The sequence below is a fragment of the Rhinolophus sinicus genome, linkage group LG09 (assembly GCF_036562045.2).
Source record: "Rhinolophus sinicus isolate RSC01 linkage group LG09, ASM3656204v1, whole genome shotgun sequence".
NCBI lineage: Eukaryota > Metazoa > Chordata > Mammalia > Chiroptera > Rhinolophidae > Rhinolophus > Rhinolophus sinicus.
Window position 1 is genome coordinate 87137501 of NC_133758.1, and position 16060 is coordinate 87153560.

The following is a 16060-nucleotide window of genomic DNA, read 5'->3' on the forward strand; positions in this document are numbered from 1 at the left end:
TTAGGTCAAAACATTTATTTTCTGATTTACAAAAGCAAAAATAAAGCCAAGCAGGTAATGAAATAAACATGTTTTTTTAAGTGTCCCATCTTGGGTTTTCTGACCTACAATTTAGTAAACAGTTCAAGTTTAGGTTGCTTCAACACTTCTTCTGGATTCTATGAGGTCTCCATCTTATAACCATGTTTCTCTAGTTCAGCTCTATAATAAAACACAAAAGAACAACATCACTAGACATTTTTTGGGATAAATGAAAGAAACAGATGGTTTTTAGACATAACACAATAAATAAATCAATGAGCTAATTAAGGCTAGGCACCAATTTAAAACACTACCAACAGCTTTACTTTAGTCCCTAAAAAGATATCTATATAAGGAGGAAAACGGATGTGAATCAATATAATACTAATAGACTTTTACTTTCCCATGAGTAAACTTGTATTTCGTATTCCTTAATTTTCTGATAAATCTATTCATGGAAGAAATGTGAGCAATTTACTGCTATCTTATAAATACCTTCCAAATACAAATGTTGTTCATAACAAATATTTAAACAAATTTTAAGAATCATTAACAATATGGTAAAGAACATAAGACACTAGTACCAAACTTTTAAGGATTTCATAATCATCACAATAGATATTACTGTTATTTACACATAAAGAATAAACAGACTGACTTTCATATTCACATATATCTATTGCTCTAAGCAAGACAAAAATTGTAAATCAAATTTAAGGGTATGTGAGAATTATTCTGCATTAATAATATGAGGTACAATCAAACAATATGGTGAATGTTTAAATAAAAAAAATTTATTACAGTAAAAGACACATTGCTATTAATCCCCCTCAAATTACTCCCCCTTGCTTCACACTTATCCCATCATTCTTGCTGCTTTCTAAAGCAATTCTGGAAGTCCTCTTTCATGAGTGTCTTTAGTTGTGCTGTCATGGCTGCCTCAATGTCCTAAACCATTTTGACTTTGGGGAAGAGTCAGAAGTCCCACAGTGCCAGATCTGGTGAATAAGGTAGATGAGGACACACCGTAATGTTTTTATTTGACAGAAACTGCCATATACCAGAAGCAATGTGTGACACGGAACATTGTCATGCTGGGGATGATTTACAGCACACTTTTTTTTTTTTTTTTTTTTTACAGCACACTTTAAAACACACCTTCTCTCAACCAAAGCTCACATCCAATTGACTGCCCCAAACAAGATGAAACTTGTCACACACCGTTACAAAGGTTCGACGCACCACTTCCCATATTGAACATCCTGCCTTTCCATTGGATGGCACTCGGCAGCAGCATTCACTGTATTTTTGGATCACAATGGAAAGGCTCCGTGTCACACACGGCGTCTGGTATAGCAATTACTGTCAAATAAAAATATTACGATGTGTCCTCATCCACCTTATTCACCAGATTTGGCACCATGCGACTTCTGGCTCTTCCCCAAAAGTCAAAATGACCATGAAAGGTAAACATTTTGAATCGATTCAGGACATCAAGGCAGCCACGATAGCACAACTAAAGACACTCATAAAAGAGAACTTCCAGAACTGCTTCAGAAAGTGGCAAGAACAATGGGGTAAGTGTGTTCAAAGCGAGGAAGAGTATTTCGAGAGGAATTAACGGCAATGTGTCTTTTACTGTACTAATTTTTTAAAATTTAAACATTCACTATTTTTTATCATACCTCGTGTATAGGCAACACAAAATAAACAAATAAGTTATAAAATATTAAATGAGACTTTACTTTCCAATTTTAAATGTGGGTCAAAATCTCAAAAATTTATATTGGAATAAATATATATATACACTTTAAGACACTTTATAATTTTAAATAATTTATTCAACCTGAAGTTTCAGTCATACTTTGAGTGTGTCAACTGCAATTGTTCATCTGCCTTGTATAAAACATTTGCACAAAAAAGTTTAGCCCTATAATCAATTGCAGCTATTCAAACTACCACTCCAAATATCACCAGCAACTTAACCTGCCACAATTCAGATTTTATAAAAGTTCACAACAAAATTCTCTGAGGGCCAATCTATGATAAAACATTGTTCAAATGTAAAGTATGATTAATGTATCCTACATCATTACATCCAATAACAGAAAGACATTTGTTCTCAAGTATAATTTAGCTTGGATGCCATCACACTATCCAATGTAAACACAATGCAAAAATCACACAGAAGAAATGATGTACAATATTTATTATTCGTTTTCCCAAACTCCTTCAATTCCCTAGAACTTGTAGTTATTTATAATACAAATATTAACCTAAAGTCCATGAGCAACATTAAGGCCAGAGATTTATTCATATGAATCATGTTTGTCTTCTGCTCAGGTGTAGGGCCATATAGGCTGGTGGTAAAATATTGGTTTAGGGGTCAAGAGATCAGCCCAAGTTTCTGACTCTACCCCTTCCTTTGCCAAATTTAATTAAAATGCTTCCTTTGCAACCCCCTGGCCAGGAAAATGAAGATTATAATACCTATCCTTCATATGCTTCCTATTTAAAATGGAAATAATTTTAAAATTTTCTTAAACAATAGTTTTCTGCTGCCTTTAACAAAATCAATGTAGATTATTCACTTTCTCTTATTTTAACAACAAATACAAAAAAAAAAAAAATAAATAAAAATCACCCAAAATTCAACCTTAGATTTCGGTAAACAAGTACACCAAACCCATCCAGGTTTGTGTCCATTTGTCTTCCTGAAAGGAGGTGGTGACCAATTACATTTATAAATGGTTTACAAATACAAAAGAAATAATGATATGCTTCTCTACTAGCTAAATTCTTAAAGATGAAAACCCTTTGCTAGAATTTAGGGCATTAAGCAATCAAAAGGAAAATAAATCCAGGCCACTAAACAAACACAAAACAATACAAAAACTCTAATATCATGAGCCTGTTGGATGGAAAAATCTAGCAGAGAAGAAATAGGGAAGAAATCCCACACAATTGCAACGATATCACAGGACACACATAGTGAATATACGTTACTTGAAACAAACATAGCAGCATTGCTTTTATAACTAAACACGAATAGGACTAATAACCACTAGGAGGCTTGGGAACTCCTCGTACTTCAATCAGAAACCACAGCGGCTTCTTGGAGTTTTTATGTAAAATGTGCTGCAGGGTCAGGAAAATCGCATAATCCTACCTATTTCTATGGACATATAGAGAGGAAATGTACCAGAAGCAGCAAAAACAGGACTTTTAGTTACTTGTAGACACAGGTGGCCTTTTTCTTTCTACTTCTACGTGTCAAAGGTAATTACACTGAAAGAGAAATAGAAACATGGAGAGTGGAAGGCTAGGTCCTTGCTGAAGACATGTAGCTAAATAAGAGGCAGATCCAGAGTTGGAACCCAGGGAATGTGACTGCTCTGGAGTAGGAACTGCCTCTCCAAAATTGGCATGATGACCCAGCGATACCAGGAAACCACACATGGTTTTTTCCCCACGGTGCATATATACCACATCAAAGGCCTTAATGCATTTCACAAAGACCAGGAAGCACATCTTTCAGGAGACTTACTATGAATCAATTTTTTTTAAGTCAGGAATATAAATATTATCTGAGGCTGTGCTGTCCAATAATAGTCGTCACACGTGCCTATGTACTAAAATTAGTTCCTTAAATGTAGTTCATTAGCCGTGCCAGCCACATTTCACCTGCACAGTGGCCACACGTGACTGGCGTGTTCCGTGTTGGGTAGCGCAGCTTATAGAACACTTCCATCACTACAGTGAGTTCTATTTGAAAGCCATGGAGATGTATCAACAACTGTGTGGGGGGAAACACTCATGACTCAAATAGTATCTTATTCACTAATGGAGATACCAAGATTTATACACTTAATACACTTATGGAAACCCACAAACTAAAAGGCAGAAACACAACAGAGAACACAAAAGCACTATGGAGATGTATTACAAAAACAACAAGCCACATAGAACACATGGATAATATTCTACTTCCAAACCAGTAAAAAGCAAGATGTAGTAGTGACAAGAAATCAATTATCAATACATGTACTAAAGCACCCCAACAAAATCATAGCATTCAATAATGTCTTGATTTAATTTTAAGAGAAAAGTGCTATTTTATGATTAATGAAAGACAAAAAAGACTCTTTGGAGAAATCTGATTCATCTGAATAGCAAAGGAAGAAAACTCATTTAGCTTCAATTTAGACAAATTTCAAGATAACAGAAAACAGTGATACATGATTAAGAACACAGAAAGTGTTCAACAAAGTTCAAAGCCCTAAAAATAAATATTCTAATAGCATAATATGATTCTAATGAGAAAGAAAGAGGAGATGCATATTTTTTTAAAAGGTAGCAGGTTGTTCTCTGATGTGGCTGTTTTAAAAAGATTAGACCAAAAATAAATGCAAAAAGAAAGTGGCAAGAACTTGTACATATAGAATAAATTTAATCCTACAATGGACTCAGGTCTGAAAAAAGAACAAAAAGGGCTTTTGAGAGCCATATATGGATAAAGAATAAGAAGAGACATAAGAAGAATAGATGGTGCAATAACAGATTTTATAGAAAAAGCAGGATTACTGTTCAACAGCTATCGTTCCTATCTTGTCTATAAAACTGAAAATGAAAAACAACATCATTAAGACAAAATTGAAAACTAAGACAGGTGAGATAATTCCATACTATATTAAAGTAGTTTAAAGTCTCAAAGCTCTGAATAATTACATCTCAGGGTACTGAAAGAACAAAACGATATAGCCAAAAATCAGAGTCAGCAATTTTGAGAAATCATGGAGAATTGTACAAGTATCAGAATAACAGTGAAAGGTAAACTGTACTATTTCCAAAAAGGGGAGAAAGAAGATGGGTAAAATTATTAACAGTCTCCAGCAAAATACTAAAAAATCTTTAGAATGCAGGATTTATGAGCCCATTTTGAAAAAAAAAGAGTGTAGAACAAAAGCTATTGTGTTGTGATCGAAAAATAAATTTTAAAATTGTTATAAATTATCTCACTTTCTTTTTGAACAAATGTACTAGAATGGAAAATCAGAAGATTGCAACAGAACTTCCATATCTTGATTAGAGAAAAGTATGGTGACAGTCTACTTAGATATCTTTGTGGCAAAAACAGAAACATATGGGTTGAATCAAAATAACATTAGGGAGTAAATAATCATCTCTACAACAAATGGTGCTGGTACAACTGGATATTCACATGAAAAAGAATAAAGCTGGACCCTTATTTCACAATATATACAAAATTAATTCAAAATGGATTGTTGACCTAAACGTAGGAGCTAAAATTCTAAAACTGTTAGAAGAAAGCAGAGATGAATTTCCACCTTAAATTTGGCAGTGAATTCTTTAAAAGTAGATAATTTGAACTTCACCAGAATTAAAAACTTCTGTGCAAGTGAAAAGACAATCTAACAGAATGGGAGAAAATATTTGTAAATGATATGTCTGATAAGGGCCCAGTACCCAGAATATATAAAGAACTTTTACAACTGAACAACAAAAAGTCAAAAAACCCAACTTAAAAATGGGCAAAGGACTTGAATAGATATTTGTCTAAAGAAGATACACAACTGCCAACAAATACAGGAAGAGCGCTCATCATTAGTCATTAGGGAAACGCAAGTCAAAACCACAATGAGTTACCAGTTCACATCCACTAGAACGGTTATAATTAAAAAAATGAAAATTAACAAGGTTTGGTGAGAACGTGAAGAGCTTGGAAGCTTCACAAATTGCTGAGAGAAATGTAAAATAGTTCACCTGCTGTGGAAAACAGTTTGGCAGTTCCTTAAAAAAGTTAAGAGACCTACGATACGACCCAGCAATTCTCCTCCTAGGATTATATCCCAAAAAATTGAAAATAGGTGTTCAAACAAAAACTTGTACAGGAATGTTCATAGCAGCACTGTTCACAACAGCCACAAGATGGAAACAACCCAAACATCCCTCAACTGATAAATGCACAAACTATGGCATATACATACAATGGAATATTATTCAGCCATAAAAAGGAATGAAGTACTGATACATACTACAACATGGATGAAACTTGAAAACATTACGCTAAGTCAAAGAAGCCAGAAACACAACATCACTTATTGTATGATTCATTTATATGAAATATCTATAACAGGCAGATCCACAGAGACAGAAGGCAGATGAATGGTTGCCAGGAGCTGGGAGAAAAGAGGAATGCAGAGTGACTGCTTAATAGGTATGGTGTTTCCTTTTGGGGTGCTTAAAATGTTTTGGAATTAAATAGAAATGATGGTTGCACAACACTGAATATACAAAATGCCACTAAACTGTACACTTGAAATTGGTTAATTTTATATTACACGAATTGTACTTAATCAATCATATTAGGTAGATTAGTACATGAATATGAAAAAGTACACTCCCATCATCTCCATCTCCACTCCAGATTGAGAATCTCCAATTAGATCCTAGCACTCTGATTCTAATTTTTGCTGACTTATTCAATATTGGCAGGAAATTAACGTTGAGAGAATTAAACCCACAAGGATAAAAATAATAAGTATACTTCTATTTAACTACTTTTGTAAAGAGCCTAGAAAGAACAAAAATTCTATGCAATTACACAAAGTATTCGTGTGTAGAAACAGAGGAGATGAAGGCAATATGTCTTTTTATAACCCAAAAACACATTTCAAAGATTATCTTTGAAGCGTTCAATCATCGTATGTAAATACCGTATTCTGCGCTCCCATTAGTACTAAGCCCCACAAGAACCCGGCAGGACGCTCACCGTAACTGATTGGAGAAGTCGTCCTCCACGTTGTCATCGTCCCAATTATCCTCCCACACGTGTGCGTCTTCATCTTCATCTAAACCGGTCCAGTCTAAAACCAGAAACACACGTCATCTTAAACACTGCTCATTTATTGTTTCCATAAATACAAAAACTTCAGAAAGTTTGCCACTGAAGACTCTCACAATTCAAAACATCTAATATCGTATTTGAGTAAATGGTAATCTTCCTCTTTAAATCTCAGGTTATGCTGTCTTGTTCTCTCAATTCTTGAATTTGCAAATAATCTAAAACAGAAGTTAATATAAAAAATTCTATTTGCCATGAAAATTTGTTATAATTTCAGGAAGGATATCTACTTTCCTGATTTCTCCTTGGGCTAATTTTTATAAGGTCTATTTCACAATCTTTCAAAACACATCACTAAAATCACTAAGGAAAGTTGAGTAGCAGGAAGATACAAGCCTGAAATTTAAAGCTGCTAAACATAAAAAAGAATGACTCATGTACACATAATAAAAAGTAGACCATATATTTTCTTAAACATGACTGCAAAATTGTTTTAGAGACAGTCTTTATTCTTTAAGACATAGATGCTGAAATATTTAGGGGTCAAGTGTCACTTTGTCAACAGTTTACTTACTAATGGTTCTTATATATGTTTGATGTATATTATATATAGTTCTATCATATATATGTATGATAGAAATAAAATAAATATGACAAAATATTAACTGATGAAACTTAGGTTTGTTGTGCTTTTTATTGAGGTATAATTGACATATAACATTATATTAGCTTCAGGTGTACAACACAATGATTTGATATTTCTATACATTGCAAAATAATCGCAATGATAAATCTAGTTAACATTATCACCATAGTTACAAAAATTTTTTTCATTTCACTCACCGCCCACTTGCCCTCTTTCTAAAACTTTCATATAGTGTTGAAAGTTTCAAAATTAAAATGTATGAAAAATAGTTTTTAAAAAATCAGTTTGGGTATGACCTCTGGAAGTCTTCCCTATTCCCTTCTCCTCACCCTGAGATTAGGTCTCCTCTTTTGTGTCTATCTTATCACAGCACGTACATACTGTACAATCATAATTATCAGTTTTATATATGTCTGTGTCCATTACTAGTGTCTGAGCTCCTTAACAAACCTATTTATCTTTGTATTGTTAAACTCAAATGGTACCTAGCATACGCACAACAAACGGCTGTGAAACATGCAACAGGAACTCTAAATCAGACTGTATATTTTTGTTTCATCCCCTCCCCTTCAAAAACAGTAACTGTGAGCCACACACCCTTAAGTGTGTCCTAGCTTCATCTTAGTAGTTACCTATTAGAAACTATGGCTAAGAACATTATGAAAAAGAAAAATAACTAAATAACAAAACTAAATGGTTTAGGCTTTTCTTATAATACACATTATAATACAATGTAAATATAGATTTAAAGCAGTTCAGCAATGGCTCATAATATGGCTATTTTATTCGTTACATTATGTATCAACAAAATTTTTAAAAAGCAATGTATATCTTCATCATGATTTAAGAAAGTACTACCTCCATGTACCTTGTCCCCCAAACCAGAAACTTGGGAGGCATCTTAGCCACTCTTTCTGCAACTATCAATCATTCATTACGTCCTTTCCATTTCAACTCCCAAGTATCTCCAGAGTTAGTCTCCCCTTCCCTATTGTCACTGCCACTATGTTACTTTAGGAGTGATTATTCCCTTCATGGACGATTACTGTGGTCCTCTTTCTGTTCCTTCCTCCCCAATTTTACACAGTATATTCCGATCCGCCATCAATGCCTAAAAAGACCCCTGCCATTCCTGTCTGTTACTATTCAAAACCTTCAGTTACGAACCATTTTATTAAATTTGCAACTCTAACGCCTATAGCTGAATGCTGGGTACACAGTAGAAAGTAAATAAAATGCTGGGTAAATGGAACACATTTCTTAAGTTCCTTCCCTCTGAGTGGTCAATTGCTAGTGATCATTTCACTTTGTTTCAGTAAAGCCAATAGTATGTATTTCAAGATAGAAGAGATCAACAACATTGTATTGTATCAACAACTCATGTATTAGGAGTTATGTAAAATTCTCAACTGCATTTATTTTAAGCATGCTTTTGAGAATAGTGATCACCTCATTCAAGGTTCCCTTAAGAGAGATCATGTGGGAATTTCTTTAAGGCCTCAGTGCCTGAAAAATAAAAAAGTTTCTCTTAGGCAATTTATTTCAGGTTGCTAAGAAACTCAGTCAAATGTATACCTAACTTTAATCACTGTACAGGGCAGTGAATATATGTATATTCACTAATAAAAATTCTCAATAATAAAAAATACTGTTACCTGCATAAATTTTCTTTTATCTCTTACTAATATTATTCTTCTCAAAGAAGGAATATTGCAATTACCCAAATTCAAATCTTGCACTATTCTCTGAGGTCCTTCACAACAGTAATACTTAAGAGCAAGTACTAATTACATCTCAAAATTAAATTGACTGGCTAGATGTATCCTTACATTTTCTCCTTTCTTGTAGAAGTACTTTAAAGCTCAAACTGAAAATTTTTATTCTGTTTGTGAAATTAACTATATTTTATAGTGAGAGTAGATTAAGAAATTAAAGAAAAGGAAATTATATTCAGGATTTCCCTCTATTCCCAAAGTTAAAGGCAAACTGAAAGAATGACATTTCTGCACTTTCACAGACTAGAAAAGTGATTTTGTTCAAATTTAAACGTTGGGTATAGGAATAAAATAGTACTGTTACTATTATATTGCCATTGCAAGCAATCATAAACTGTTCACTATGTACATTATAATATTATATACAAACTTTCTTTTTTGTTGTTCTAATAACAGAGACTCACAGTCAGAGAGAAGTGAGCTATTATGAGGCAAAAATACAGGGCAGAAACTGTAGTATTAAGTATACAAAAAAGGAGCATTAAGTGAAGGTGGGTATGGGCCTAAGATCAGGTTTTGAATTAAAAAGGAGCCTCATTTCAAACAGCAGACATATTTCTCTGTAATACTAAATCACCAAAAATCAAAGAATTTTAATTTTTAAAACAGAATAAAGCACTTCAAATCTCAAATTTATCTTTTATAGAAATTTAATTTCTTGTATATTGAAAATTGCAATGGAACTAAATCCATATCCCCCTTTTATAGCAAGTGAACGACGACTATAATGCTTTTCCTCCATATTCCCTCCAGTTACTATAACCTAGAGCTCTGTAGCTACCTAATAACATTAATAGACAACTTAGGACTTTTTTGTTTCTTACTTTGTTTTGGCATTAAGGCCTTCCAGTTTACAAAGTTACATAAAACTATTTCATTAAACTGCAATGTAGCAAGGTTTGGCTTCAAGTATTTATAAAATGGCTGAGACTCACGATTGTTTAAAATTACACAATTCTGGAGATAGAGAAAGCCTTAGAAATCACTGTACATCATACCTCTGTCTCAAAACCACCACCACTACCACTACCAAAAAGAAAGAGAGAGAGAGAGAGAGAGAGAGAGAGAGAGAGAGAGAATGAAGACTGTCTATAAGAAAATACTTATTAATTTTTTCTACCATTATTTCATGGCTTTAAAACCTAGACTTTCAATATGCTATTTGGGGTGAGCCTAGAAATAGAATTGCCAAATTAAATATTTGTTTTACTGCTATATTAAGGAGTCTTTATAAAGATACCTAACAGAGTTTAATGTTCCACAAAATAATCTGAATACATTAAGATTGGATAATACAAGTATGTTCTTGAATAAAGAGGGTGACATAACTCAAGTCACAACTGAACTGTTTTGAGGGTCTAAAACACCAAGTCTCACATCAGCCTGAACCACTTCTAATTAACCAGCTTCCTAAATTGTTAACTAGGTAGATTCCATCTGCACTGGTCCCTAAAAAGGAAGTGATAATGTATCAAAAGATTCAATTTGAAATAAAGTAACAGGAATACATATTTCACATGTCTCTATTATAACCTTGTAAACCTACCCTTTCCAAGACAGTGAAAATACAGGACCCCAGGAACTTTTAATCTAATTAGACTTGATTCAAAATGTTGACTTCAATATTGTTAATACTTGATATCATTCAAATGTCTTCAAGCTAGCTTTAACTCTTTTAACTTGGAGAGATTAAAAAAACACATTTGTTAATTTCTACCCAATTGCTTCAGAGAGGAAGAAACATAGTACTTTCAATAACTTGTTTTGTAGGAGCTCCAATTCTTAATACTAAAAAGGCTACAAAAAGTCAAAATCCTTAACATAATAAGATACTAGTTTGAAGTGTCTTTTTTTAATGTTAAGATTGATACAATTTTTAACTTACCCAAGCTGAATTCTGATGATCATTTAGCGTAAGGATAAATTATCTCTCCCTCCTTCTACAACCATCTCATGCTATTTTAATGGCAAGGCAAGGAAAAGAAGGTAGAAATAAAGTCTAAAGACAAAGAAATTGGCTCCCGAAGGGGGGAAACAGTATTGTGAGCAAGAGTTTAGGTAGAAGAACACACACAAAAGACTCATGACAATCGCTCTGTATTTCTTTGGCATCATTATATAGTACTTCGTAATTATGACACTATTGAGTATACAAAGATACAAAACTGGAAAAGCTGGTTAATTAAGTTCTTCATTATTCATCACATAAATTTGAATATCCTCTTTAACCTTAATGTCTCATCCTGGGAGTAAGATGCACTGAAGTCCACGTGCCACACGCTCCTTCAACCACTCCAGGGGAAGAATCCGAGACAATCAGTAACCTTTTGAATTACAGCTTAACTATTTTAAATCATTTAATAAGAGCACCATTTAGAAACTTAAGTGTTCACACTGACAAACCAGAATCTATATTTTAGGTAGAAACTTTAAAGAATTTCTTTACTAACTGGAAATGTCCTAAACTGTATTATGTAAAAAGTTTAAGTGATAAAAGTTTGGGTATAACAGTCCACAAAATTATTTACAACTTATAAATCCTTCATACCGTACATATTATAATATATGTAAATTACAATAAATGTAAACTCTACTGAGTGAATGTGTAACATAAACAAGCTGTGACTGTTGTAACCTCTGGGATTTGGCTGACATCTCTTGCAATTCATCTCTGACTTGTTTTAATTTTCAATTATAACATACACAGATGACCATGCAATTTTATTTAATCACTCATTTTTAAAGCCTTAAACCCCAAAATAGTTTTTTTTAAAGGACAGAAATAAAATCAAACAAGGATACCTGAGTCATGTCTAATGCCTTACTCCAATATATGGATGACTTTATAAAGTATACACTTTATCTTCAACACTAAATGCATTGTCAGGATTGTGATTAATCGTTTAAATAACCACAGCTGTGTTTACTTCAGTGTGCAGGCCCTCCAGATGTGTACTGGTAAAAAAAAATTACCATATTTTAAGAAGTCAGAATTGGAAATAACCAATAACAGATGCCTAATACATTAAGTTTCTAGCAATTCTAATTTAGGACTTTACCCCAAATTTGGCTTTGTTCACATTTGCCAGTGAGAATTACATCTGTGACTAGCTTTATATTTCAAAAATTTGTACTATCAAAGGGTCCCACGTAATACATCTAATTATCACCTTGACAGTTAAGTGAGGAAAAGGGTTTTCTCTCAATTTAATGTTTTTAAAGTTACTTATTCTCCCCACCCTCCAACATACATTCCAAAATTTCTTAAAAGTATGAAGTATACCACTTTGGAGAAAAGTAGGGAGGAAATTCAATTTATACCAAATAGGGTTGCAAATGTTCTATTCTAATCTATACCCATTTCCAGAAGCATCGAATTCTCATTCCTTCCTTAACTATAAAACTACTATGAATATAAACAAACTAATCTCTAACAAAGTTTCTTCAAATAAAAAATGTGCCTGTATATTCAGAACATTATATGAAGAAAAATATAAAAGAGACAGTTCTAAGTTGTACACTCATCACTACAGGTGAGTGTAAGAGAACAGCAAAGCTTGCAAACAGCATCATTATGCTTTATGCTCACGAACATAACGAAGCCACACTAAGGCTAATCATTCTGAGATAAATGTGCATGTGTTTCTGCTTACGCTGTATAAAACAGATGAAATTCTTTTATAAAATTTCATTTCCGTAGGTGATCATGATACAAAACCTCTATACCCTAGAGATCTAATATCTCCAGGCCGTGGCTAAGAAGTCAGTACCCAGCACACATAGCACCACTGTGCTACTATATTTTCTCCAAACAAGGACCAAAGATGTCAGTGAGGAACTTCAGAGCAAACAACCAAAAGCAAGTCATAAACGATGCTGTTATCAGACTTACGGTGAGCTTTTAGTTATTTGTGACCAAGAGTTTGAAACAGAGGCTCCAAATAACTTACAAAACCATTTATAATTTTTCTTACATTAAAAAAAATTCAAATATAATTATTTCCACCAATAAGTTAAACATATATCAATACATATTCATAATGTAAATGTATGTAAATATATAAATATGTATATATTAATATCAATATATATAAATATTTATAAATATATATAAAATAATCTGGCAGAATTGTTCCACTACAAAGTCATGTTGACACTGGCTCTCTTTATTGATTAGCACCTTTATTTCGCTTTCATTCTACGAAATTCCAAAAAGCCATTGTGTCTCCAATCTCTTCCAAGCCCTCATGCCCTACACTCTCTTCAATTCTCTCATTCTGCTCCCCCATACTACTGAGTCAAGGGCATCCAATGTGACCGCCACCATGTCAGTCATCCATCAGGCGTATGAGTGCAAACTCACAACCCCCGATTTCTTCTTACTCCCCACACCCCAGCAAACTAGTTGCCAAAGCTCACAGTTGCTCTTGCATCACTCTCTTTACTTCTTTCCTAATAACCTATTTCAGGCCTTTAGTCCTCACCTAAGCTATTTCAGCAATTTGCTATCATCTTCCTTGACTCTGTCTCTTTCTATCCTTTCAAATTAATTCTGCTGGGTTAATTTTTCCTAAACTGCCTACTAAAGGAAACTCACACATATCAATCAAACAAACAAAAAACCCTTGTCTCATCTACCTAAGGATAGAGTCCAAACTGGTCATTTGGCTTAAAGCTTTCCATGATTGGGCCCCAAACTACCTACATTTTGTAACCACTATTTCACAGCCAAATTATACTGATTTTCCACCTCCAAGCATCTACTCCTTCTCCCTTCGTTGGGAAACCCCTATCCTACACTTTTGTCTTTTAAAAGCTCTGTTCAAATGCTTTTATCTCACATTGTACCCAAATGAAAATAATTCCCCTTCTTTTCAACTGCTGTTGCACTTTACTATTGGGATTAATTCCCCCACCCCCCACCAGCAGTAATTGGGAGAAAACCAAATGAAATCTTACCCAGAAACCCAACAGATGAAGACAAAGTAAAGTTGCTCTGGTTTAACTGGGGGTAGGAAGGGAAGGACTTGGAATCCCACCTCTCAGAATAAGTACCTGCAAAATACTAAAAAGCTTAAGCTTGGTATGAAAACCACTGATCCATCCCTCCTAACATTTGTATCACCAAGTTCACAGAGAAATATCTACGTAAGGAGTCAAATTTGGCTCAGTGCAGCCTCTAGTTAACTGTGACCTTGAGAAGTTATTTCATTTTCCTGAGCCCCTAGTACAAAACCATCATAAGGCTGCTATGAGGATTACGTGAGACTACATATATAAAGCACTTACTACTGATAAATAGCAGTCAATATCATTCCCTCTGTACCATTCAGTACCAGATTTCTAGGAAGCACTCAGCAAATATATATCAAATGAATACATCATTTATTATGTGCTCATCACTGCAAGGGAACTTGAGAGGTGAAGGAGGTAAGAAGAGCAACATGTTCCAGAATAAAGACAACAATACCACTTTTACCAAGTATTACATACACAACAGAACACAAAACTGAAAAAAAAAAGTTATTTGGTAAATTTTCACTACTTCAAAAGAAGAGTGTAAGTATAGTTTTTGAAACTTATTTTCCCCTCAATGTCTTCACAGCTCGTCACATCTTTCAATGAGTAATGTTTAACAACTGAGTAGTTACACTATTTAGGTCATGATGCTTATTGCTTGTTCATTCCACAGAATCAGTGAAATAGAGAATCAAATAGTTTTTCAAAGTAGTTTTTCCATATAATATCCTGAATCACATCACTCACTACCCCTCCCAAGCTCCAATACCTTGATTTAGGGTTTTTTTGACTCCATTTTATTTTTTATACCTCTTATACACCTGTATGCATACTTAAACAATGTATGCTATTGTTTTATGAATTTTCATATTATATGAATAACCACACTATTTTTAAAGTATTTTTGGAAAAGAATTTTGGCAATATTTTTTAATTTAACAGTTTTTAATACTAGAAAATAAATTATCAAATAACCCACAAATTCAACATGTTTAATTTTGGATATACCTAAAATTGCAAATAAAGTATTTGTCAAAAATATTTCAAATTCTAATAAACAAAATACCAAACATTATCCAAAATCCAAATGCCTAAATAGATTAGGGGGAGAAAAGAAAGGGAATTAATGTTCACTGAATACCAACTTTATGCCAAACTCTATGCTATACACTTTATATGTATCATTATGGACTGAATGTCTGTGTCCCCCAGACCCCCAAATTCTTATATCGAAGCCCTAACCTCCAACGTGATGGTATTTGAAGGCAGAGACTTTAGAAGGTATGAGGTCATGAGGGTGGAGTCCTCGTGATGGGATTATTAGTGCCATTATAGGAAAAGACACCAGAGAGCTTGCTCGCTCTTCTCCACCTTATAAAGACATAGTGAGAAGGCAATAGTCTGCAAGCCAGGAAAAGAGCCCTCACCAGGAAATGAATTGGCTAACACCTTGATCTTGGACTTTCCAGACTCCAAAACTGTGAGAAAATGAATTTCTGTTGTATAAGTCACTCAGTATTTTGTTATAGCAGGTCAAGCAGACTAATATAATCATGTCATCCTTACATGACTCTAATTACTATTCATAAATTATATATAAAGAATCTGAGAATTAAGAAGGTAACAGTTCAAGGAAAAACATAATGGTCAATCTTACTCAAATCAATCCAAATTAAAATGATGCAATATGTTTCATCTATCATGTTCACAATGAGTAAAATGTTTAATATGAAA

General features: G+C 33.6%; 1 protein-coding gene and 1 long non-coding RNA gene across 2 annotated transcripts in view; both read right to left on the minus strand.

Moving 5' to 3' along the window:
- Nucleotides 1-16060, minus strand: part of SEM1 (SEM1 26S proteasome subunit) — a 22105-nt gene continuing 6045 nt past the window's right edge. Inside the window, exons 2-3 of the mRNA XM_019729759.2 lie at nucleotides 6815-6908; nucleotides 1-201 (exon numbers count right to left, since the gene is read on the minus strand). Of these exons, the coding sequence (XP_019585318.1) occupies nucleotides 159-201; nucleotides 6815-6908 (137 nt within the window). The 3' untranslated portion in view covers nucleotides 1-158. The remainder of the gene's footprint in view (nucleotides 202-6814; nucleotides 6909-16060) is intronic.
- Nucleotides 6959-16060, minus strand: part of LOC141573202 (uncharacterized) — a 14461-nt gene continuing 5359 nt past the window's right edge. Inside the window, exon 3 of the long non-coding RNA XR_012498878.1 lies at nucleotides 6959-9038. This is a non-coding gene — a long non-coding RNA (uncharacterized LOC141573202). The remainder of the gene's footprint in view (nucleotides 9039-16060) is intronic.